Source organism: Sparus aurata, chromosome 6 (genome assembly GCF_900880675.1).
Source record: "Sparus aurata chromosome 6, fSpaAur1.1, whole genome shotgun sequence".
NCBI classification, from domain to species: domain Eukaryota; kingdom Metazoa; phylum Chordata; class Actinopteri; order Spariformes; family Sparidae; genus Sparus; species Sparus aurata.
The window spans coordinates 21,887,918-21,913,242 of NC_044192.1; the positions used below are offsets into that span (position 1 = coordinate 21,887,918).

Genomic DNA, 25,325 nt, shown 5'->3' on the forward strand with positions numbered 1-25,325 from the left:
TGAAAACAGTAATTAACATAAACTACAACTACTAAGTCTTCTTTTGTTCAGGTAAAATATTTGTTTCACTCTTGAAACATTAACCATTGGGATTGGCCGTGCTGAAATAAAGTAAAAGAAACAGACACCACATAGGAAAACAATTGCATTTATTACTCTATATTAGAAGGTACATCATTTAAGTCCTGAAGGGGTTTTTACATGGATGCAGTTGTCTCTTTGTCACGACTGGACGGAGACCTGGAAGTTGTCACAACCCAAGAATAACACCTATTTCTTTGACTCAAACCCATCCTATTCTTCTGTAGGGACATTTGGAGCAAGGTATTAAAACCTTAAATACACTATGCATTTTGTACATTGTAAGGCAAATATAATTTGACAAACATACCCCGTTATTGTATAAATATGATTGACACTCAACCGCCTATCGAACATTAGAGCTCCGCAGTCTTTCCAGCCAAAATCAACAGCATCAGGTGCAGTTTATTCATTCTTACAAACATCCTGTAAGACTCAAAACAATACAGTGCAGTAAGCAAGTGTTTCCAAAATAAAAAGAACTGGTCAAACACATTTGTGAAACAGCATTGAGACATTTCAGTAGTATTTAGTGTCAACATTTCTTCTCCCAAAGAAAAGTCGGATTTCCAGTTAGGAGTGTACAGTGACTGACTCATATAAACATTCTCGTTTTCAGTAGTGGGATCTTAAATAGACTCTGGCAGCCATGACGAGTCATGATTCTGAGAACAATTTGGTTATAATGCTGCGAGAGGTCAGTAGTAGTGCACATGTGGCCTTTCAGGCTTCCATAGGGACTCAGGGCATACAAATATAAATAACACGAGAAAGTCTATACACAAACGGTACCTGTTGATTCAGCATACAGCTAGAGACAAATGTAGACAGTGATTTTTGACAATGTTAGCTAAAAGGAGACAATCCACACACTGAGGAGGTACTGTATAGAGAACCAAATGAGCCACCAGGGGAGACATCAATTAAAAATCAAACACTGCTCTGCAGTAACAGAGGGCTGTAGGAGAAAGTGAACATAAACAGTGTGTCTGACTCATAATGTTACTGCAAAGGTCAGAAAGTAGGTACAAAAGTCCCAGCTTTTTTTCCACCAACAAAGAAGCCGGTATAAAAGATTCAACCATCTAAAACATGACCTAGGTATCAACATAAATCTAATCTACCTGTTGTATGTACACAAGTATCATCTTAAAAATGTATTCATTTATGTGTAGTAGTTGTACTTGGCCAGGGAAAGTTCACTCCAAGGGGAAAAAAAGAATAATGGACATGCTCCGACAATATAAACAAATGAACATAAAAACAAACTATAAAGATTCCTAATGATTTGAAAACGGATAGATATGAACGATCTGGCCTGTATTTAAGGTACAGTGTAAAGAGAAGTGGCTGCTGCAAAGGACAAAGTTTTATCTGAATGTTGAGTGTACCAGCTTATCTGAGGGACGAGAGCGTATACTCACATGGCAGGTCATGGTCTGCCGGCTGACCAACAGACAGTGACAGTGCATTCATATTGGAATGCTACCATTTAAATATAATACATGTAGCATGGAGGAACAAGTGTTTGTGTGCCCCAATCTGCAGCCAGCCAGTGTTGTCAGCTAAGAAGATCAAGGTCAAAACTCATAGTGTCAAGTCACTGGCAGCTGCTGCTCTACAACACTGGATCCTAACGAATTGCATTTTTGCTTAATAATTCCTACATGGGCATTTTTCTTAAGATTGTTCTGAATATAGACACCCACAAAGAAACTTTGATTGGTGAGCAATAGGAAAACCTGAGGTTCACAACAGCTTATGGAAAGAGCCCCTGGCAAGTGGTTCAAAGGCTCAACCGTGTTTGGCAAGTTGCCTTGAATGCTCCAGTGACTTTGAAGTCTCAAACACCTTGTTCAAAGTTAATGGGCTGCATTTACACAATCTGTCTGAACTGCTTTGTACATGCTTACATGGTGATAATCAGCAGACTACAAAAGCACACATTTGTAGCAGAACCAGATGGATTATTCTCTTTGAAGGATTTCTGAGCGGTTTGTGACGTGCCTGTGTGCTGTAGGTGGCACAGAGAAAAAACCTCACCAACACCCATACATATTAACAACAAGATCTAGTCATTTAAATATCAGATTAAGTACAAAATAAGTTAAAAACATTCCCAACCTTACCAGCTTGCCCCCTATTCAAAGACAAAAAGAGCAAATATAATGCAACTGTGATCGAAGAGTCTCTGTGGAAATATCAGCAACTGATTATCAATATGTTAACTGGTTAATTACATATCCTATTAATGATTGCATACAAGTAACACAGGAAATCCAAGGATCCTTGTTAGTACGGAGTGTAGAGAGGAACAAAAAGGTTCAGGGTGGGCAGCAGTAGCTGAGGACAAGACAGGAAAGATGTTCTTGGTAGTTTGGCTGGGTAAGCGAGGTAGGGTTTGTCAGAAATCAAGTGGCTTCAAACTGGCAGGAGTGTCTATGGAGGAATATTTTACAGAGTGCGACTCTCCATCAGGTTCTCTTACTTTGTGCGTTCTTTGTAGAAGGCCCGGCCCCTTTCTTCTCAGTGTCTTACAGTCTGGAGTTGGGTCCTGCTCAAAGCTCTTTCTCAGTGCTCTGCTCACTTTAATGCTCAGACTTTAATGTCCTCCTGAATGCTGAGCTGCGACAGGGTCTTTTTAATGCGCAGGGCTGTCAAGCGGGCGGCTCCATTGGCATACCAGCACTCCCTCATGATTTTGCCCATAACCCGCAAGGCCTGGAACAGCAGGGGGGAGAATCAAGTAAGTATGAAAAATGACAGACACACATTAGAGTTTTTCTTTAGTACGTGTGGATGGGAACTTTAAGTTGTTTCTTGAGGAATTGTGACCAAGATATATGAACTTGTCCAGGTTCTCTGGTGGACAAACACTGTAATGATGTCTACAAATTACACTAAACATATCTTAGGTATTGCTGTACACCAGTTTCTCATTGGCCAATGTATGCTCCATTACCAATAAATGTAAGAGAAGCTAATACCGGCAGATTAACTGAGAAGGAGGACAGTTGCAACGTGCATCCCTGATGACACAAGAAATATGTTACTGGAAGACAATCTAGAAACCGTGTAATGCCATCCCAAAGTTTGAGTAGCACTTTTAATCATTTTATTATTAATAATTTCACCCTGAGGAAAGAATGTGATAACCTCTTGAACTCGTTTTAGTGATTCCACAGCGCTCCTCTCAGCAATTAACTTGATGTGAGCAGTGTTATGATCATAGAAAGGAATGAACCACGTTGTAATAGCCTGGAATGACCCCGAATGATCCAGTAAACTGTGACAAAAGTTTAATTTTAATCACTCGTTTTTATACCTCGTAGCTCTGCCACCAGTTTGGGATGTTGGGTCGTAGCTTTTGGTCGCACACTAGCTTCCTCATCTCCTCGATAGATGGGTCAGACGGTACCAGGTCATAGTAGGGCAGCTGGTACTCTTCATGGATACCTGATGACACAGAACAGTGGTGAGCTTGGACCAGTGCTCTGATCTCAGGGGTTGATAAAAGAGAAACAAAGAACACAGGTTGAAGATCCAGAGTGGAAACAAAAGAGTCTGACCTCCACTATTACAGCGGCGTGCAATCTCCCAGTAGACCAGACCCAAAGCATAGATATCAGCACACTTGAATGAGTCAAAGTGTCTCATGTTGATCGTCTCATCCAGAACCTCTGGAGCCATGTACCTGGGAGACATAAAAACAATACCAGTTTAGAGAAAGAATTAAAGGACAAAGGTGTCAGAGGTATCTGTGAGAGAGGATGCTCAGCAGCTGCAGGTGTGTATGATGACACAGACCTCTTGGTGCCCACCCTCTGATTGGGCGCGATGTCGATGGTGTCTGTTGCAGAGTCGTGACGGACAGCCAAGCCCAGGTCAGCGATGGCACAGGTGCAGTTCTTCTTCACGAGGATGTTCTTGGACTTAAGGTCTCTGTGGGCAATGCCTGGTTTACCTATCCAAACATAAGGTATATGATAACACTTGTGAGTTGTTATCTCTAAATTTGTTATCAACATGAACATGCAGGCTCTTTTATGAAAAAAACTAAAAACTAGAAATGTTTCCTTTTATGGACATCAGCGTGGTTGATAAAAATAGAAAACACTTCCCAATTTGAGCTACAGAATGTCCTCCACTGCACTTTAATTTTCCATGAACAGCAGATTAGAAGATGATTCACTAGTGAAGTTTTCTCAAAGATGCCCAGTAGATACAAGACACAAGTCTTCATTTGCTAGTAATTATTACCACTTTTGAACTTTTTTGCAGTAAACACGGTCTGATGCTAGGCTGCCTGCCTGTACATGACATTGACAACAATTAAACAAGATGAGAACAGATGAGAAAAAACAATTTCCCGTGACCACACCACAAAAAACATCAGTTAATGATAATTAGAAGAGAAACCAAACTGTTTTTTCAATGAAATAATGTCTCCAAGAACATATTTATCCATATAATTTTTGCAACCATATTCTAATATGAAACTATTTGCATGTCTTCTGTTTAATCACTCAGTTAAATTGCATCAGAGTCTTGCATTAGATGGTAAAGATCAGTTGTCAACAAGAGAGAGCTTGTGTCAGTGTGTGGGTGGGGTAGGAAACGTTAGCAATGTGTTTCACAAGGGAAATCCATCCAACCCGCAATTTGCACATGTTGATATACATATTGCTCAATTTATTTCTCAATAAAATTGTTTCTCAAATAATTTCTCAATGAGTTATTTTCAGATGGTGCACATATTGTTTTCATGTATAACTGGTAAAAACTCAAGTCTTTCTGTGGCCACTAAGAAGTGTGGAACTTTAAATTAAACAATTCAATGACAACATTTTCATTTAGATGGAAATTTATAAGATTTAAAAGTGATTTTCAGATTGTTAGCAACAGCACAAACAGACTAGAGAGGAATGTTGGAAGCAGACTTCATTTGTGTTGGCTGGTTTATTCTTAAATTGGTAGACAACAAATTGTAAATATTTATTAAACCACTTAAGGCCAGGGGAAAAGAAGTACCTTGCGTTCCAAGAATCTCCATGTGCAGATGTGCAAGGCCACTGGCAGCTGACAGCGCTAGTTTGATCATTCCTTCAGTAGTGACAGAGTAGCGGTTCAGGTAGTCAAACAGAGAGCCGTGCTCATGGTAGTCTGACACCAACCACAGCTGGGTCCATGTGCCATTGTCTGGGTAAGACACAGAGATAACCAAGAAATTATACGTCTACTCAAGAATGATGAAAAAACACTGACCAGACAGATAAATAACCTGTATATAATTCTTTGTTCAGAAAAGAGAATATGCTGTTATTTGCACCTTTGTTGTCAGCAGCTATAAAGCCCAGGATGTTCTCATGGCGGAGCATGATTGTCTGATAGATTTCTGCCTCACGGAACCAGGAGCGCTCCTCCCTGGATGAGAAGATCTTCACCGCCACGTCACCGCCCCTCCAACGTCCTCGCCACACCTCCCCAAAACGCCCTTTACCAATGATTTCTTGGAGGACAATTGTCCGGGCCACTGTCCGCTGGACAAACAGAGGCAGACCTGCTCAGAGAGGATGAGAACAGAGAACAGTCATCAGCAGCCTTCTGATACAAACCTGTGTAAACTACAACATCTGGTAGCAAAATGTATTAACCTCACATTTAATCGTTACCTTTTGCACCTTGCGTATTATAACTATTTATTATTCACTTTAGATAGCTAATTTACAAGCTTATTTACGGGAATCTGTGAGGGCAAATAACATTCTGTTCTCAGGATGTAGGTATGTGGTACTTTCAAGGCCACTTGGACATCTGGTGTTTCGCTCTGATATGTCCCTTTTTATTTTGTCATTCTACAAACTGTGACTTTCACAGTAGTTCGATGTCAGTCTCACTCAGAATGCTGTAGTGTGAATACCAATGACCTTTCAGCTGAAATGGATTGACACTGTTATTCTCTATTTTTCTATTATATCACTTTATTAAATTGCTCAAAGACAACCTTTTGTTTATTCATCATTATTCATTTGTTCACTTCTCAACAAGAATTTCCACCAAACAAGACAAGTGCCTGCCTGCAGCTACATTATCACATCACATTGTGCACTAACCGGAGCCTGAACCAGATGTGGACAGATCGTATATGAGGTCCTGCAGGGTCCTGTCTTTGGCCAGGTAGAGGTGATCACAGGAGGGGTCCTCTACCTCCAGCCTTTGCCTGTGGCTGTAGGCCCTCTGATGGTACTGATACAGGAACACGCCCACCAGCAGCAGCAAACACAGCAGGAACAGCGGCCCTGCGATCACAGCAACGAGTTCCACCAGCCCCCATGTCCCACCTGGGCCGTAGCCTCCCCCCAGTCCTGACTGAGTTGTAACTGAGGAGAGAACAATGTGTGGCAGTGAGTACACACACAGGACTGACTTTACTCCATAACAATATATAATGAACTGCTTCGGGTCCTTTAGGGAGGATGGCATAAAACGTTCAGCTAAGCAGAGAATTCGAAAAAATGAGCCAAAATTTAACTCTTGCATTAACTTCTATTGATTATTTCCACTTATTTAACAAAGACATGCTCAGTTCTCTACACTGAAAGGCTTTTACTGTGAACAAGAAGTACAATAAGTGTTCAAATTACATTTACAGCATACTAATACCTCTAAAGGTCAGCTTATTCCTTATGTCCTTGTATTTATTTGTGTTTAAATTCCTTATTGCTGGCTGTAGTACAAATCATCCAGGCACTATAATCATTTCAGGATCACCAAACCTGCATATGGAGGGAGAGAAAACTTTGGTCTTTCATACCTATTCATCATAGCGTGCTGCACAGTTCACAGTTTTGGTGAGGATATTCACACTCTCATTATGTGAGGCTGTGATCCCAATAAGAGAAACCTTGGTTTCAAATATGAGTCTCTTTGTTTAAACCAGGCTTTTAAAGGTGCTGTTTTCTGGTTAAAAGTTTCATATAAACTTGTGCTTTTTGTTCATGCTGAGGATGGATTTGGTCCATAACTTTCTGGCACCGTTCTCTTCACATATTTGAGAACGCTGTACATAACACCAGAAGAAACGCTTCTCAGTAACCATGAGTCATTCAAGTGTGTAGGAAACTCTTCACAAGTGTCGAGATGCTTCAGATAACATCACAGGCGATGGATGAATGCATGTTATAACTAGGCCGCTTGTTCATTATCAGGCGTTAAGTTAATAAGGTGCAAAAGCTCCTTCTCAGAACCAGTAATTTAGCAGTGTACACAGCACAAGTTATTGCTTGTTCTTGCCAGGGTTTTGCTCAGTCAGTGTATTTTAAGAGTAGGTATGGCACTCCATGTAAAGAGATACTTTTTTTAGATGACATATTTGCTCCAACTTGCACAACAGATAAACAGAAAACAAAAAAAAAAAACTTAAATGCTAAAGTCATGGTGATAGGATCAGTACATGTAACTGATCATACTGTATATGCTGTGTTCTGACCTGAGGGTACTTGGAGGTCAATGCTATTGCAGTAGTCCGTGTAGCAGCAGTGGATGTTCAGCAGACCCTCTGCACCGCGGCAGTAGAATGGCTGTCCAGGGGGCTCAAGGTTGTCCCGCGTGATGCAGGTACGGATGTGCTGCTCTTGGCCTTTGATGAAGGAAGTGGAGGCCATGCAGGCTCCATCGGTCTCGCACTGGTAGCCATTCTTCTCACACAGGGCTGTGGTGCAGTTACACCACAGAGCTGCAGAGACGGAGGGGGGCAGAAGAAGCAACATGGTGTCAAATACAATAGTTTCTGCATTTCAAAAATGTTGGTCTGTGAGCACCGCAAATGGGCATAGCATGTCCAGGGTCAGAATTTATTTGTACAAAAAGTTTTATCTTCTCAGCTGTTTTGGGCAGCTAGCTAATAAGGTAAGTGGAACTGCAACAATTAATCAATAAGTTGTCAACTACCAAATTAATCAACAACTATTTTGATAATTCATCTACTGATTTGAGGGAAAAAAGGCCAAAATGCTTGATGATTCCATCGTCTTTAATGTGAGTATTTTATCTTCTTTGTTACAGTACTCAGATTTTCTTTGGGCTGTGAACCAAATGGTATCAGATTTTCCCAGTAGGACAACCATCTGAGAAAATAACAAAGTATTATACCGTTAATATCATTATCAGTTGCAATGACGCTTAAAAGAATGAAAATAGACGTCTATTTTTGGTTGAACAAACATTTATTTCGTTTTCACAAACTATCATATCCCAACCGACATAAAACTTGATATAAACTAAAAATATACTTATATTTAATGACAGTGATATGGTAGAATTCAATACCTTAGATAAGCAAATATACACAGTGAGATCTCACGTTTCATACCATGGTTTACCACAAAAACCGGTATAATGCTACAACACTACAAAACAAGACATTTGAGAATGTGAACTTGGGCTTTTTTCACAATTTTCTGATATTCTATAGAAATAACATGTATAACATTTATTAATCAAGTGATCAAAAATCATTGAGATTCTAGGGTAAAAGCTTACATTTTAGTATTAGTATTAGGGGAACTTTTTCAGATGAACGACGTCTTGCCAAAATAAACTCAAGATTTGAGGATGGTATAAGTGAGGTCTGTTCAGGAAGAAGAGGAAGTGTTGGAGGTTGGGTGGGGTGTGTGTGGGGGTGGCAGGGGCTTTTTGAGGATGGGTGGAGGGTTTATGTGAGGGCATGTAGGAGTAGAGATTAACTGATCAGCTGTGACTGTCATTTTACTAACAGGAGACTGAGACTTCCTCTGTGAAATTCAATTATGTTATTAAGACATGGACATGATGTGACATTCCAGTAATTTTGGAAGAGCCCCCAGTGGATTCACTGTAGGAAATGACCTTGCTGGAGAGCCTGTGTGCAGCTAGAAGTGCTTGTTAGGAAGCCAGCACACATGCAGCTGAACTTCAGTGTCATCTACGTCAAACAGGGGGATTTTAGAGTTAAGGCCTTACAACATCTTTTGTGGTACTGACTCACATATTTCCGACACATTTTGGCAGATGCTTGCGATCAGATAAATACAAAAATAAGGAAGATAAACGCTGACTAAACATGAAATCAGACTGACATTTCAGACTTTCCGTGGCTGTAAATGTCACTACTCTAAATGATATTGGGCTAATGGTTGTAAAACCACAAAGGAGTCCGCAGAGAAGACAAAAATATGTATTATTGGGATTGGAAATCTCAAAACCATGCAGAAGCACACGGCCAAGTTACTGACCACTTCAACCGTGATAAAAAGGCAGTAGTAAAAAGATATTTTCTGAATCTTTACCTCCAAACCTCAAACATTTCACTGTCAAATTAAATAACAATTAAAAATGTTTCCTTACAAAGTACAAAAACTTCACATCACCACTGGAATTCAGCTGCTTCAGCACTCGGTCACATTTGCTCCAGTTCTTCTATTGTAAACCAGAACAGGATTAGGATCTCATGTTCATGACATGTCTTACAATCTGAACAGTAATTATATGTTCCAATGTGTTTGAAGACAATACAAGTAACAGTGGTTACATGTAAAATAAAGGAATAGGCACTTATAGGCAAAGGAATGTGCTGTATAGTTAAGATGCGTTCCTCACACTATTTCACAGGTTGCAACGAGAGGAGAAAAAAGAAGGGACAGTTTCCATATTTCTTAACATTACTTTATTATGGAGGTCAACTACTGACAACTACTTATTATGTATCTCTGCCAAAATATTATCTGGTTCCAAATGTGAGGATCTGCTACCTCACTGAAAACAATTCAAGAAAAAAACAAAACAATGACTCACTTAATTAAGCAGATAACTGGCTATTTAAATGATAATGAAAAGTGAAAGTGAAAATTGTCAGCTGTAGCACTAGACTTTTACATCAATGTAATGACATGTAATGTAATTTCTTACACTTCCATCCATTTGTTTGACCTATGAAGGGTTTACAATTGAATTTCAAGGAGGAATTATTGATGACAAATACGTCGATCTGGGTGATATGGCCTGATAAGAATACAATGGAAAGATGACAGTCATCGAAATGAATTCTGAATGCATTATAAACTCTCATACATATAATGATGCTACAAAAATAATACTTCTACTACTCAAGACACAACCTTCATTCAACAGGCTCCAATTCATGATAAACTGTGAAATAACCTGCCATCAGATAAAAGATATTAACATGTACTGTCTCTTCACAGCAACACTGAACAAAGAGTCTCATCTCCTTCTGTGTGCTGGGTGCTGTACATATAACATTTTAACATTACCAATGTCTGCCTACAAGTAATTCGAGTACTTCTATCCTACATTACATGAACATTTGATCACTGAAGAGAAATACTGTCACACAGTATTATGTCTTGATGGCATAATTACCTAACCAGCCTCGTGTTAAGGGTCTCTGGATAGCATTACGTTACTGTGGTGGAGAGAGGTACTCAAGGAACGCACAACGACAACAACCATGTCTTCGGTTTAGTAACTTAAATAACGACAAGTACAAAAAGCTGTGCGGCTCCAGAGCTGTGTTTACAGACAAACCCTTCACTGAGCTGACAGTCCTTGTTACCTAAAGACACCTTTTAACTGCTGGTGAAAGACTGCCCTAACCTTGCTCAACGGCGACGGACATACGGTGAGATATCGTGTTTTGATACATTCACATGAAAGACATTTAAACAACACCCATGTCCATACGAGTGAAGGCTGACCTGGTTTCAAACCTCAATTCAATCCGCCGCTCGGTTAGGCTAGGCTAGGCTAGCTAATTTAGCTAACGTTAGCTCGCTGCTAATCCCACATTCGCTCGGCTCGATGGTGGCAGTGGCGCTGGTCTCATGAACACAACAAACAGCGTGTTACTCACCCTCACAGCTTCTGTACAGGACGGTCTGAACAACCACGACGGCTAACGAAATCCGTAAGTTAGCCATGATCAATAAAGTCCCGGTTCATCGCATTAACGCGTCTAGTTAGCTAAGATGTGGTGAGGCGTGCTGATGACAGCTAACCAGGCTGTCAGTGCTCAGGGCACAGTTGACTAACATAGTCCACCAGCAGGCAGCAGCAGACATACACAGGACACTGTGAGAGGATATCTATCTATCTATCTATCTATCTATCTATCTATCTATCTATCTATCTAAGGTGGACATCATGAGGATGTACTGTAGTCTTGAAAATGGTTGACACTGGAGTGCATATCAGGTCATAAAAGTCTCTCACAGGTGGTCAAGTTCTTCCTAGATTTTTAGACTTTTTTGTTTTTGTCCGTGCATTTTTTATCTCATCACCTCCAGTTTCACATACATGTCAGCTATGTAAACTGCTCAGTAGTAATTGAGAACAATTCTGAGGTAACTTACTTGTACTGCACTTTGCTTGTTATACTGCTTTAAACTTAAACTCCACTACATTTTGGAAGTCAGTATTGGTCTTTTTTACTCCACTACATTTATTTGACAACATTAGTTATTCATTACTTTGATTATGAAAGTGCACTGCTGCCCAAGCCAGACCAAGGAAAATGGTTCAGTTATATAACATTGAAAGTTTATTGTTATAACAGTATACATCTGTCTTGTTATAACGTTTTTGTAATGACATGAAAACATCTTGTTGTGATGTGGATTTTTTTTGTTTTAAAGTGATCTCTTTACGTTATAACATGAAATGGATCAATCCTCTGTGTCTGGCCTGGCAGCAATACATTTACATACTTAAGTTTTTTTTTTTTTTTACAGATTTAGATTATTAATATAAAATATAAATCAACTGCCAAATGATGATCTATTATTCTAGATTAAACTACTTGGAAGTATATAAAGTAGTTTGAATTAACCTTACCTTTACCAGTTGCAGCATTAGTGATGCTTACACATTAGTACATCACTAATTATAATCCATTGATACTGCAAATACTTACATGCTTTTAAGTCTGTAAGGACTTAGGACATTCAAGCTGTATTTATTTTTACATTTGTATATTTACTTATGTATTTGCCATTTGGTGCAATGAGTAAAAATAAGCTGTAAATCCATCACTCATGTTTTGAATGTTTTAGCAAACAGTTCCCTTTTTCACATCCAGCATGTATGGAGGAACATCGGTGTTCATTTTTTAGAGAAGTCATAAATGCAGTTTCTTTTTTAGCTCTGGGTTCTCTGCAAACCTCGGACAAAAATAACTGGCTCTTTAGCTGTCAAATGCTGAGAAACAGTTTCGAGTTGCAGCCGTAAACAAGGTCGATGAGAGTGGAATCATAGGCTGGATAGTCAAAACAATGAGATAGAATAGACTTAAAATCTCAGTAGAGGTGATGGACACGGCAGAGCCTGGTGGTGCCACCTTTATATGAAAATGTTGATGGGTGTAGCTTAAAACACAAATGACAGCATTGATTGACATGAATCTTTCCCTCTCCTATATTTATTTGTTAATTCAAGCAAGTTGAATCTATGCACTCATAGAGTTGATAGAAGAAGAACATGTCATATGAATATGTTATTGGCAACATCAGAAATGGGCAATAAAACACAGAACTGAACTAAAGGATGAAACAAATTCTCCAGTTTGATCCATGTTTTCTACATCTTGTACCATATTTACAATTGTTGGTTGAGCTATTTAAAAAAATAATGATGCCAAATTTCACATAAAACATAACATTCCAATGCAAATGAGCTATGAGGTAGCTATATGTGTCTTTATTTACAACTTGCATAGGAAATGAGAACGCAGGTCTGTAAATAACATTTGCCTTTCTGTCTGAGTTTTATGTGAATGATGTGATAGATACCATAAATGTCTCAGCACCTGTGAAACTGAATTATATTTATTATTATATTATAATGTTTATGTAATATAATGGCAATGTTAGAAGGTCTTCATAGTCTAATTTTTTTTATATTTGTGGAAAAATACACTCTTTTCTATCCTAAATCAAAATACACGTAATATTTATTTCAACTTTTAGAGGCTAAAAGCCTCAAACTCCCTCCCAAAGAGTCTTTTCAATGCTTGCCATTCCTCATTCAAGAAAAAATATCTTCTCTCTTCCTTATTCTCTCTTTAGGTCACAGATTAAATATTTGCCTTCCATGAAAAATGATTTGAAGTCCAGAGGTTAACGTTGGTATGGTTTAAAACCATATTGTTCTCAAAAGGGACGATTCACAAGGCAAAATAAGCCCTATTTGGAAAATCCTAGGTTTTGACCTTATTGTCACTTTTTTCCTTTCTTTTATCCTTTTTCTCTGCCTCTTTCTTTTCCTTCTCAGCTTTCTTCTTCTCCTTTTTTTTCTCATCCTTGATCTCCTTGTACCTCCACTTGGGTGGTTCCAGGAATTTTTTATCCAGCTTCTTCTTCTTCTTTTCTTTCTTTGGTGTTGCCTCCAAAGGCCTGTTGACGCTGATCTTGGGGATGCATCCAGAGGGGAACACACTGTTCCTTCTCGCCATACTGCGGGGAATGAATGTAGCAGCAACTTTGGTGGAAGCCAGTGAGAGCATGCTGCCTCGCCGCTGTGTCTCGACACAGCACGCTGCAGTAACTGACTCTGCAGAGTGGATTGATGGAATGATGTGTGATACAGAGCCATTGCTATGGCACACTGAGTTGCCTTCTAATTCCTTATCTGAGTGTTTCTTCACCAGCTCTGGCACAGCCATTCGCCTCTTTCCCACCTCAGGAGGGCTTGTAGGGCAGAGTGGGCGGCATCCAGTTGAGATTAAGGGACTGTGGATACTGGTGGTCATGCGCACCATGTGGTCCAAGCACCCGTTGTCCTCCGGGTCACGAGGAAGTCTGATTCCAAATGTGTTTTTGATCCGCTGGGTAATTTTTTCCCTGGCAGTTTTCGCAGCCATGGCAGTGGCGACCCTCTCCTTGAGCTCAGGCCACTCAAGGATATAACTCTCACAGAACTGCTCAGCCTTTGGCCGCAACTTAAGGCGGCGGAGACGCTGCAGGGTCTCATAACGACCAGTTTTCAGTGCCCATTCCCGAGCACATTTCCCTTTTGTGGAGTCTACTGCGTTTATGTCAGCCCCTGGGAATAAAGATGGAAGAGGAAAGGAATAATGAGAGTGATGGTTAGTTTTAATTTGATAATGTATAATGCATTCATATTCTTTTTTCGTGTTACTATGATCTGCAGAGCCGAGTGGTCTTTTTAACAGCTGACATTTCAGCTTGTCATTGCAGAGGAAAAAACACAGGTGTCTTTAACCTTATTAATGATGGCTCCATTCCAATTCACAGATAAATGTCCCAGTATACTTTAACAGTGAACAGACCTCAGTCTAATGCAGCCATTATTAATGAATAATTACACCTGTGCTTTCTGCTCTAATGTGTCAAAATCTCTGCTCTTAAAAAGGCCAGTTACTGTACTAAACAAAACATTAGCAAAATAAAGCAGCGTAATCACTGTATGTGCTATGTGCTTTGTCTTTTTGCAGATTTTGACTTCTTTGTAGGAAAAGGACAGGTGTGTCTGATAACATTAACAAGGGCTCAGTTCTATACAAGTGTCCCAGTGTGACTCGGCGATGAGTGTGAGTCGGCATGCACAATACCAGAATCCTGAAACTGAAGCACATAAACGAAATTTAGACATCAATGTTATTTACAGTGAAAAAGGCTTATTGGTACAGATTTGGTGAGGTTTGGTGATATTGCAGATATAAGAGTTTTATGATGAATCAAATTTCATAATTTAAGTTTCCAGCATCATACTATCACACAAACTGTTGATGATATCCAATAGAATATAATGTGTAAGTTCCATATAATTAACTTGGAAGAGCTAGAACAACCAGCTGGACTGTCTGGGGTGTCATACCGTGAACAGGTCTTACTGTCATAATAATACCAGTAATAATATCCTATTATATCACAATTAACATGGAAATAGTTATTAATAGGACATTTTTGATAAATATGAACGTATCCTTTAAGAATTAGATAGATTTAAGCAGTGATGGTTGGACAAAAGAAGGTATTTGGTTTATCTTAACGTTTAACATGTTTAAAAAAAGATTAATTAAATAAAAAATTGATACAGATCAATTAATTATAAAATCTGTAGTTGCAGCACAACTGCAACGTCGAATAATGAATGATAACTAGCAGAGAATTTAGGAAACGTGTGCAGCCTAAAATTAGCACTGCAGGTGGCTAATCCACAGCAAGCCTGCAGGACTAGTAAATCAGAGATTATTGTGTTAAGATGTGATGAAGTCAAGAGAATGATCCCTTAAACCGGTCTGGCGTCATTCGCACGTTCACTCACAAAAATAGTTAGCTTGGTTCAAAGATGGACAGGTAAACCGCGGGGTCAACTATTCTCACCCTCGGTGCGTAAGTGTCCTGGGTAATGAGCTAACTTCAGGGTCTCACAAAAGACCTAATGATATCCAAGTACAGCAGCTCCTGTATGAGTGCAGCACATGTCAAAGGTGGTCTCACTGGTGGATGAAGTAGACACAAAGACTAGTGTTGGTAAAGAGTTGGTTCTTTGAATGCTTCCAGACCTGATGAGAACACTATCATCACTGTCATCTGAACATTATTTTATACGTCCATGTAAATGTCCTTTTGTAAATCATGCATACCACGTTGGGTGAGTACCATGAACAGTGCTATATAATTAAAAGTTATTATTAATTTTATTATTATTATTATTATTATTGTTATTATTAGCAGTAGTAGTAGTAGTAATCCTTTTTTTATCAGTGAACAGCATGTGCTATATTGGTATGATCTCAGTAAGGTCCTAATATATCATTTTCCAGTAATTCATCATGCAGTTAATTTGATCGAAATGAATGACAAACTAAAATATGTTTTCAAGACTTATAAAAAGTATGTTAAAAATTGAGCAAGATAGTAAATTCTATCAAACTAACATATTAAATCATTCAGCACATCAGTGAGTTCATAGCTCTGCTCCTGGTCTGACATACCAGCCATAACAAGGGCAGCCATGACGTCAGTGCGGCCCGTCATAGCAGCTTTGATGAGTGCTGTGAAACCTCGACAGTCCCTTACTTCGGTGTCTATACCGGGGTAGTAGTTCAGGAGGTACATTGTTGTGTTGACATGACCTGGAGATAAAGACACAGAAATCAGAGTTCAGATCAGCAATGATTCAGAAGATGTGAAACATTTGAAAGCTGCTCACAAAACTAGACCACAGACCATAAATGAAGCAGCTCAATTGTTTGTTTTGTACTTTTTTTTTAACGTTTATCATCTGAACTTGACCTTTGTTTTGCTTTTTGTGTGTAGGAACGACTCACCTGCTTGGGATGCAATCATCAGAGCGGTGTTGCCTTCGTTGTCCTGATGATTTATGTCTATGAAGGGACAGTTGTGAAGACCGTACACAATGTCAATGAAGCCCTTGCAGCAGGCCACCATCAAGCCGTTCTTTTGGTAATCAACAGATAGTAATCAAAGGTAAGGATCAATGACAGTGGGAGAATGATGTACAGTGTTTTTAACATAATGAGTGAAACTCTCACCCAGCCGTTGATGTCCAGCTCCATGACCTCCTCTTTTGTGACCCCTCTCTCCAGAACCTTCAGCAGGGCGACGGGGTCATTGCGGTTGCATGCTTCATACAGTGTTGATGCAGCATTCCCGTCTTTCCTCGCTGGCATATAATCTGGAAGCACTGAGTCGTCGGAGAGGATGCTGTCTGAATCTGACTCACTCCCCAACAGAGAGACGTCGTCCTCACTGGGGCCTGAGCCCAGGTGGGGGTCTGCCGCTGCGGTGGCCATCTTCCAACAGCAATACAGGTGAGATGGTAGTTTTGTTTGGCTACATCTACAAGAACATTTTGAAAAAACAATGAATTATCCTCCCTGGAAATCAATATCATCTCCTCAGAATCACAGCATGTATATCACAGCAAGGCCTCAGATTGACCATATTAAGAGATCTAAAGTTCTCTTCGGATATCAGTATAACATGAGTCCGTCCGTCTGGGATTATGAGTGTGTGTTATCTGTGTGTCATGGAGTGGGTGTGGCTGTGTGAGCTCAGTGTGCCTTTACTGTTGAGTAACTGGATCAGCATCGAAAAGCTCTGCTGAACATACAAGAGGGCTAAATGAGGAACAACCCACCTCAGAATAAGCTCATGTCACATGTAGCCCTAGTCACCTCAAGTTTTGGCTTTATTACTGGTTTCTGAAGCCGTTATAACTATTAAAATAAATGACTAATAACCTTTTTCTATATTTAATGTAATGTGTATGTCATGGTGCAAATGTTTAAATAAACACTCGACTGTTCCTGGCTCAAACCAAAGCAGCATAGTTGTGATTTTGAATATTTGAAATGTCTAAAGAGCATCACTGACACTTGGTTTCCAGATAGTTTCACAGAACAAACTTCGCCTCCTCTCAGCACTATGTAAAATGGACAGACACCAGTTCCTTTACAGTAGAAAGTAGAGGTAAACAAGCTTCAAAAACCTCCTTTTTTGACTGTCTAAATCAATGTGTTCTAGTCCACTTCAGACTTTTATTTCTGCAGTCACTCCTGATATCAAATCTTTAAGTCAAACACCAGTGAGAAACTACTGATCTCGAATCCAAAGTACAGAAGTGAAAATCAAAGGCAGAACTGCAGCCTCAACTATCGTTAGCGCATCACATAATGTATGTTCCATCACTTTGATCAACTCACTGACACTGATTTAACAACATAAAGATGAAACACTTACCATAAAGGGTAATGATCAGCTGCAAATGTAGATGTACCCATGTGTCGGTGCCTGTGTGTCACACCTCTCTGACTTCTTGTGGGCAGCTTCTGACTTCCTCCAACAGTCCTACCTTGTTTTCAGAGCAGCGAAGAGGTCACAGTTTCCTCCTCGGCCTGTAAATAGAGTTACTTTACCCATTTCTATCCCACATATTGTCATGATACAACTAAGGGGAGGAGTCTTAGTGGAGTCTGCACTGAGATACCATGTGCTCAGCTCATCCCACTTAAAACAGCTTTATGGCGAGGATTACTGACAGCCTTGGCCTTTTTCATCTTTTGGCATAACTCCAATGTAATGAGTACTACTGTACTTATACCATTTTGTTTGGCTAATTTAAAGAGAGTTTCCTGAATTAGTGTGCCATCTATTTCCTCACTTTTTGTCCTTACTTTGATATTTTTTTTGTAAAGGAAGTAAATTCCCAACACTTCAGCTTTCTGAACGGTTACAAATACACTTAACCCAAAATAAAATGGCACGAAACAAAAACTTTATTGGAAAATAAATAAGAACATAAACAGAAGAAAACTTAGCAGAAGAAGAACAATCATACGTCAACAACAACCATACCTTGCCCTCTGTCAGATGTAAAAAAAATGCATTAATGCACAAAACTCTGCAACCCCATACAGTGTGTTGTAATTCCATCCACAAATATGTTATTGATCCAATTGTATATGTATTAAATGTTAACTGTAAACTGCTAAAGCCAGACTTATCTAATTAATTCTTTAAGACTGGCTGACTGGCAGATGATCAGATCTCATCAGAGGTGACCAGTGTGCTCTGAACAGATGGGGCACAGTCCAGACTCAAGAATTAAAACATGAAACACAAGTAATTTCACAGCTGAGGCTGAGTCATGATACTTCCCAGGTTTACCACAGGATGGGGATCTCTCACACACTTCACAGGCTCTGGTCTCAGGCTTCAGCCTTTATGATTTGGTCATAATAGAGTAAAACTAATGAGCAGTTATAGCTGTATCCTAAATATCAAGAACATGCATCAACATGATTTAAATCTAAAATGCATCTGCATTCTATGAAGCGAGTTCCAAGTAGTTTAAGTACATTTTTCATTTCCCTGCAGGACTTGCAGTGCAATTTGGGGGTGTGTAGAAAGTGTAGAAAGTTTTTCTGTAGCTATTTTGAGTTAGAAGTTAAGTTTGCTTTGGGAAAGGTCACCCGCTGACATTATTAGCCTATGGGGCCTGCGGGACGTGGCTGGACGTGGTTGGACCTGTCTGGACCGACTGACCCATCTGTTGTCCAGAAGAGCCTGAGGACAGATAACACTGCAATTGAACATCTGTCTTCGTCAGCCCAGAGGAGAAAAAAGACCTGGTATAAAGCATAGATGGTGTACTTTTATCCTTCTGTTGGACATCAGGCAGGCTGTCTGGGCTCTTTTTCTGAAGCCTTTTCTATGTGTTTTGAATGAATACAAACCATTGGATCAGGCATCGATGCCTAAATGAGGGGAATTTAAAGACAATACGTAGAAGGACGCCAGATTTCGACACACTCAAGGAGATCGGAAGAGCAAGGGATTCAGAATGAAGACTTTGGCAAAAGTGCAAGGGAGGACTGAACAACTTCTGCGATACAGGATCGATAAAGTGAGTGTCTTTGGTCCACAAGGTCAACATTGTTAAAGTGTGGGAATCTTATATATAGACTTGGGCTACTCTTCATAATTATCCATGAAAATGCTAATATTATATGAGATGTAAAGATGACCAGACCTGAAAGAAAGAACATTTTAGTAACACTTTGGGAATACATAAAAACCATTAACTAGTTGCTATTAGCAGGCATGTTAGTTGCATATTGGCTTTTTATTATTCATTATAAAGAACATATTTATACCATATTAAGCATGACCTTATTCTACAACTACCAGGCCATTATTTAAGAGTTTTCATAATAACCTTCTAATTAAAGCCCATTGATAGTACGGATGGATGTTGTACATTAATTATGATCTTTATATGCTTTGCTCAGTGTAGACTTTAAAAGATGTCAAGGTGGTTCCTAATAACACTTCATATATATGGTTTATTCTTATATGACAAAAGTAAAAAAAAAAATAAGGCATTTATAAGTGTTTTATAATGACTAATCAAGAATCATTATGCTACTAAAATGCATGCTAATAAGCAATGCGAATGGTTAGTAAATGTTTCCTAATTTAAAGGGCTCATTCTTAAAATGCAGGTTGACACTTCTGTATGCATTTGATTTTGTCAGATGATGTTTATCTTGCATTTGTCCAAATCTTTCCCTCTATGTATATATCTAATTTAGAGCTGGAATCAATTATTTAGTTCTTTGTGGATAGAAATTTAAACGCTGGAACAATGCTGCTGCTCATCATATAATCTGATATAACCTATAATTGATCTTATGTTATCTCTTAAAGATTGGCTTCATTTTGAGTCGTTCTTAGTTTAAAGGTATACTAGGCAGGTTTTCCCCATTTAACAATGTACATACCAAAGTTAGCCATCCCTGTCATCTCTTTTGTGCCATTAGTAATGTGTGGTTCTGTCTGGAGACCCTTTCCTCTGCCAGACTTTCTTTAGTATATCGCTGTGTTTTGGGATGTTTATGGGCGTTACCCTTTGTGCAGTGTTGTGTAGCCCCCAGCCAATAACAGCATGGGGTCAGGACGACTCTCTTTGTCTCTGTCCTCTTCTATCGTTCTGTCATTAAGAGCTCAGGTATGTGTGTCTGTTTGACTGAGTAGCTGGTTGTCAAACACACACACACACACACACACACACACACACACACACACACACACACACACAGGCAGGGCAGAGAGGCAAACAATGGACAGGATGAAGCTTGCGCTTTGGATGCATTCACGCAAAATCTGAAGGGTCATCTGAGGGGAATGGCCATGTTTGTTTGCGCTTTAGAACATGTCTGTTTTGAAAGAAAATTGTATTTTCTGTTTGGCTGCTTTTAAGAATAACTAACAGTGTGTCATGAAAACAGATATTGACTTGCATTTATTCAGCTTATGTGCTAACAAAATGTTGCTTCTGTTTATGCGGCAGTGCTTTCTAACTTTGAGAATTAAGACACAATGAGGTGCAGATCAGTGTGAGATGCCTACTTCATCAAAATTTAACAAGCCGCAGTGTTTCTCTCTAATATACTGTCTGAACTTTTTCAGCTATCCTGCTTTCTTTATTTTGATAGACTTGGTTATGTGGCAGTAACCAGAAATCACGCTCTGCTTTTGCGGTTTTCAGTGTTTTATAGATCAGTCATTTATAAGATTAAAACTTATTTTTCAGATGGCATCAGATCCTCTTTGGCCTGGGATTCGATGTTGGCCTGCTCTCTCCCGAACAGTTTAACCCTCTCAGAGAAATTCCTCAGATAAGATAAGAAAACTGCTCAAGCTGAAGCAAAAATAGGAAAGAGAGAGGGGCAGAGAGAGAGAGAGGTGAGATAAAGAATTGGTGTAATTAGCTCAATCGCTTTTTCTGCTTTAGCAAGTCCTACCTACCCCAAGACACATTCAAATACTAATACTTCTATAAATACATGCTTTTGTTTGATGTTTTTATAGAAACCTGAACTTAATCTCTTTATCATTCCCGTCTGTCTTGTGTTTAAAGATTTCAGACACCAGCCGGGAGAAGCTGTTGTCAGATGAAAACAATCAGGACATGCAGACACAGACGCATTGGGCAAGGAAGTCCAGTGTGGCTGCAGGACGCAAAGGTAACTCAGAGGGTTTATCTGCTGCTCTCGGACTGTGGCTTCCTGCCGAGTGCACCTCTTCACTCAGCCGTTGAGGGGAGCCATGTGACTGAACGGAGCAGCGCGTTCTCATCTGATTTCACTTTGCACACAAAACATCATGGATTTAAGATTGAAAGTACTAATAGCAACACCAAACATAAAAAAAACACACATTACCTTACCCTGATGATTAAATATTGGCTCATTAGGCGTGTACACACTCACATACACATGCATGTACACACAGTAATCCTGCATTGTGGGGGAGATCAGTGCCTTTAAGCTCACGGGGATCATCATGTCGAGAGAGTTTTTAAAAGCTTAACTCGATGGCCAAGAGAGCAAGAGCATTTTGATATTTTTATAGCTGTAATCTGTCCTCACTGGATTGAGATTCCAGGGTTGTGTTGGCAGACCTGTGAGGTGAATGTGCGTTGATCTGTTTGTGTGTCAGTGGAACTGTGTAATAAACGTGTGTCACATAGAGACAGCAGCTGTGTTAGACGGACACTTCGCCTTCATTTTTTTCTTCCTCCCTGACTTTGTCCAAGTTTGGGTTCATATGAGTTAATGCATAAATCTCCTTGAATCACACCACCGGCTGCCATGAGCCTGGACAGCTGTGCTCGGAAGATCATCTAGTCATGAATGCTTAATCTTGGCTTTGAGATTAAATCGGTCTGCCTCCATCCTGCCAGCTCAGTTTGCTGTGTGTCGGTTATTTCCACATGCTGGTTTTTTTCACAGCAGAGGAAATCATTTAGTGGCTGTGGTGACAAAGGAGAGCAGGCAACTGGCTCACTGATTAGAGAAGCAGGTTCTTTACCAGTTTTAAAGGTGTATTATGTGGCTTTTTTTTAACGGGCCTATAAACAGAGAGAGAGCCCTTGACACAAGGAGTAGCAGTTTGAAAGAGCTAACAACAAAGTAACATAGCGCACCTTTCAAAAGCAGCTGTCAGAGGTAATCTCTGTTGATCAGATTTGATTCATAATTTTCCTGCAAGTTACGTCTGAGTGAAAATGTGACACAGTGAGTTACCTTCAGAGAAACACCCAGCTTCGCAGGGGAAGTGGTAATTTTGCATATACTCTTGATTTTTGTGACTTTTACACCAGAAGGAAGTATGGTCAAGTGATTTTCCCAGGAAGGTGTTTGAATTTCCTCTAAAACCACAATATGTCAGCTGGTGAGCTAGCTCAACTAAAGAGTGATATTTTTTCCTTTTTAAAATTACCTAGTACTGTATATCACAAGCAGAAAGGATTTTTGTGTGGCAGAAATATACCTATTTTCTTCATTTTACCATCCCTGTTTATCATCTGACGTCTCCTTAGATTTATATTGTGATCTCTTGGGGGACCTTGTTTTCATGCATTCTGCTTGCGTGTTAGTAGGTCTTTTCTTGTGACAGTGTGCAAAGTGCATAGATGCATTGACATTAAATCTGTCATATTTTATTCATGTAGCATGCTGTATGGTTGAAAACAGATGAGGGATTACATATGTTTCAATGAGACTAAGAGTCCCCACACACACAGTGATGCTTCAAGCTAAATGATAAGGTAAGATAATATGTATTGTACTGTAGGTGAAATTCGAGTCATAATTTTGATCGATTGTGATTTAGAGGGCTGGGTTTTGTGCATGTAAACAGTCTGTGTGGAGTTTACATGTACTCCGCATGCCTGCACGGGTTTCCTCGACGTGCTTTGGTTTCCCCTGCCATCACAACATGTACGTATATTGGCTTACTCTCTGGTGGGTGCCTGTGACTTAAGGCACTTGGCTGAGATCTGGAGTTGGTCCTTGAGGGTCTTACGTTGGCCGTTGGCTACCCACTAAATGCAGTGAAAAAGTTTCACTACTTTGTATGACTGTATTTTGATGAATAAAGACTCTTTGCAGAATGCATTGGCCAAAATGCATTATCAACCCCATCAACTATCGTCTGATTCAGATATTTTTCATAGAGATTAGCCAAAAAGACTAGTTGAAGTGGAGGAAGTCTTGGCCCAGACATCTGTTATGCAGATATTTTGCTGCCTTCCCTGAAAGACCTGCAACAATTGCTGTTGCCTCCAGAACCTAAATGATCATTAAACAATAGCCGATGAGCTCCATGATTGTGACAACACTACCCTAATATATTCAGCTTGTATAATGTTTTCCATGTTTACAATATTAGTTTGGTGTGTTAGCATGCTAAAAGTAGCTATTTAGAACTTAACACAGTAGAGCAAAGGTTGATCGGACTGTTGTTAGTTTTGGTCATTAACTCCACAAATTTTTCACATGATTTGAAATGATTCTGGGGCTGGATAAAAAGTCAGGGGATCACTGAAGTTATTACAGTTCATCCCGACAGCGATATGAATATTTGTGCCAAATTTCATGATAATCCATCCAATTGTTGTTGAGACATTTCACTCAACACCACAGATCCCAAACCTTATGGTGGCGCTAGAGGAAAAGTCATTAAGATTCATCCTCTGGGAACCATGAGTTATATGAAGTCACATAAAACTGTATAAAATTGCATGCGAATCGATCTCATGGGGATATTTCAGTCTGGACCAACGTGTGGATCAACCAATTGATAGACACTGCTATGCACTGAAAAAATGACAAAACACAGAATGCAGAGTCACTGTGTACAGTTGAAATGTATTGCTAATTTCATGGAAAAGTCCACGTTATTCATTGCTCATGCGATGACAGTGAAGGTCCCACCGCCACAGCGTTAGCACTGGGAGAGAGGCTGATGAGGAAGGTGAGAAGAGAGAGGGGAGAGGGAGCAGAAGGGGAGGAGAGAGATATAAGAGGAGGTGGAACGGGCAAACAGATGCTAGCACAGCAGTGCAGCATGTTAGCCACCTCCCCCTCCCTCATCACAGACCCTCCCACTCCCTGCCCTCTGTCTCTCTCTCTCTCACTTAATTTTGGTCCCTCTCATAATCTTTGCCCACAATCTGACCACACAGAGAGGCTTGTGAGTGGAGGAGAGCACTGACTCCGTGGGGTTTTCTTTCCACTGTTCATCTTCAAAACATGGGATAAAAGCAGCAGTTTTTATTAATCTCAAGGGTTTTTGCTCAGATTGGACTATGACTGTGGAGCACTTCCATGCCCTCCGGGTATTATCGCAGGAATAGTGTGTGTGCATGTGCTTATGTATGTTTTCCGTCCAGCATGATGCCTGCCTCTGATAGTCTTGAGTCTAGCAGCAGGAGTGGATCATCATGAGAGGGGGTCACCACCAGCGAGGGTGTGGGTGTCAGCACCTGTTCAGAAAACTGCTCACCAAATGTGGCTGCTGCATTGTTCAAGTTAGAGGTATGTTGATGCTTTGCCCTTTAGTGGGACATTTACTGTAGTTGTTCTAATGTAACAAAGGTAAGGACAAAAAAAATTCTGTTGTTTTTACACAGTTTTTTGGATGATAGGAGGTGTACTTGGTCATAACTTTATGATTCATCATAAATCAAAGCTAAATTCAGTTTCTTTAAATTGTAGTAAATTCAGATTAACAACATTTTTATTCATTCTCTTCTGTTTTTCATCCATTCACGCCCCAGTTTTATTGTGTGTGGTACCTACTCGTGAGGTAGCCAGAATACAATTGATGATGCTGTTTGGACAAAATATTTCC

At 39.8% G+C, this 25,325-nt stretch overlaps 3 protein-coding genes across 10 annotated transcripts in view; 1 reads left to right on the forward strand and 2 right to left on the reverse strand.

Annotated features, from left to right (window-relative positions):
- Positions 1 to 132: 132 nt before the first annotated feature.
- On the reverse strand, positions 133 to 11,278 carry LOC115583155 (activin receptor type-1B-like). Its single transcript, XM_030419649.1, has 9 exons — positions 10,991 to 11,278; positions 7,571 to 7,816; positions 6,195 to 6,461; positions 5,411 to 5,641; positions 5,113 to 5,280; positions 3,889 to 4,045; positions 3,651 to 3,775; positions 3,407 to 3,537; positions 133 to 2,802 (listed from the first exon to the last, which is right to left on the reverse strand). Exons 1-9 carry the CDS (start codon positions 11,055 to 11,057, stop codon positions 2,677 to 2,679), a joined length of 1,518 nt encoding a protein of 505 aa, XP_030275509.1. The 5' UTR covers positions 11,058 to 11,278; the 3' UTR covers positions 133 to 2,676.
- A 1,259-nt stretch (positions 11,279 to 12,537) lies between these two features.
- Positions 12,538 to 18,007, reverse strand: ankrd33ab (ankyrin repeat domain 33Ab). Of its 2 annotated transcripts, XM_030419650.1 has the most exons (5): positions 17,865 to 18,007; positions 16,655 to 16,961; positions 16,430 to 16,559; positions 16,094 to 16,234; positions 12,538 to 14,175 (listed from the first exon to the last, which is right to left on the reverse strand). In XM_030419650.1, exons 2-5 carry the CDS (start codon positions 16,913 to 16,915, stop codon positions 13,331 to 13,333), a joined length of 1,377 nt encoding a protein of 458 aa, XP_030275510.1. In that variant the 5' UTR covers positions 16,916 to 16,961; positions 17,865 to 18,007; the 3' UTR covers positions 12,538 to 13,330. The 2 variants fall into 2 exon arrangements, with proteins under 2 accessions (XP_030275510.1, XP_030275511.1); XM_030419651.1 differs by lacking the exon at positions 17,865 to 18,007 and having other exon boundaries at positions 16,655 to 17,118.
- The window catches only part of arhgef25b (Rho guanine nucleotide exchange factor (GEF) 25b), a 31,476-nt gene continuing 22,946 nt past the window's right edge, over positions 16,796 to 25,325 (forward strand). For 2 of the 7 annotated variants that reach the window (XM_030419645.1, XM_030419647.1), the window contains exons 1-2: positions 16,796 to 16,933; positions 21,547 to 21,652. In XM_030419645.1, coding sequence (XP_030275505.1) covers positions 21,598 to 21,652 — 55 coding nt within the window. In that variant the 5' untranslated portion in view covers positions 16,796 to 16,933; positions 21,547 to 21,597. Of the gene's footprint in view, positions 16,934 to 19,301; positions 19,531 to 21,219; positions 21,372 to 21,546; positions 21,653 to 24,605; positions 25,010 to 25,325 lie in introns of those variants that run through there. The other 5 variants (XM_030419640.1, XM_030419641.1, XM_030419646.1 and 2 more) reach the window with 4 other exon arrangements.

What these genes read in the sequence shown, in the direction of transcription:
- LOC115583155 (XM_030419649.1), bottom strand. Translation starts at nt 11,057, where the DNA reads ATGGCTAACTTACGGATTTCGTTAGCCGTCGTGGTTGTTCAGACCGTC. An exon ending in TGACCTCCAAGTACCCTCAG is followed by an intron (nt 6,462 to 7,570) that starts GTCAGAACACAG and finishes TTCTCTCCTCAG; the next exon opens with TTACAACTCAGTCAGGACTG. An exon ending in TATAGCTGCTGACAACAAAG is followed by an intron (nt 5,281 to 5,410) that starts GTGCAAATAACA and finishes TGTCTTACCCAG; the next exon opens with ACAATGGCACATGGACCCAG.
- ankrd33ab (XM_030419650.1), bottom strand. Translation starts at nt 16,915, where the DNA reads ATGGCCACCGCAGCGGCAGACCCCCACCTGGGCTCAGGCCCCAGTGAG. An exon ending in AGCTGGACATCAACGGCTGG is followed by an intron (nt 16,560 to 16,654) that starts GTGAGAGTTTCA and finishes GATTACCAAAAG; the next exon opens with AACGGCTTGATGGTGGCCTG. An exon ending in GGCTGCCCTTGTTATGGCTG is followed by an intron (nt 14,176 to 16,093) that starts GTATGTCAGACC and finishes CTTTATTCCCAG; the next exon opens with GGGCTGACATAAACGCAGTA.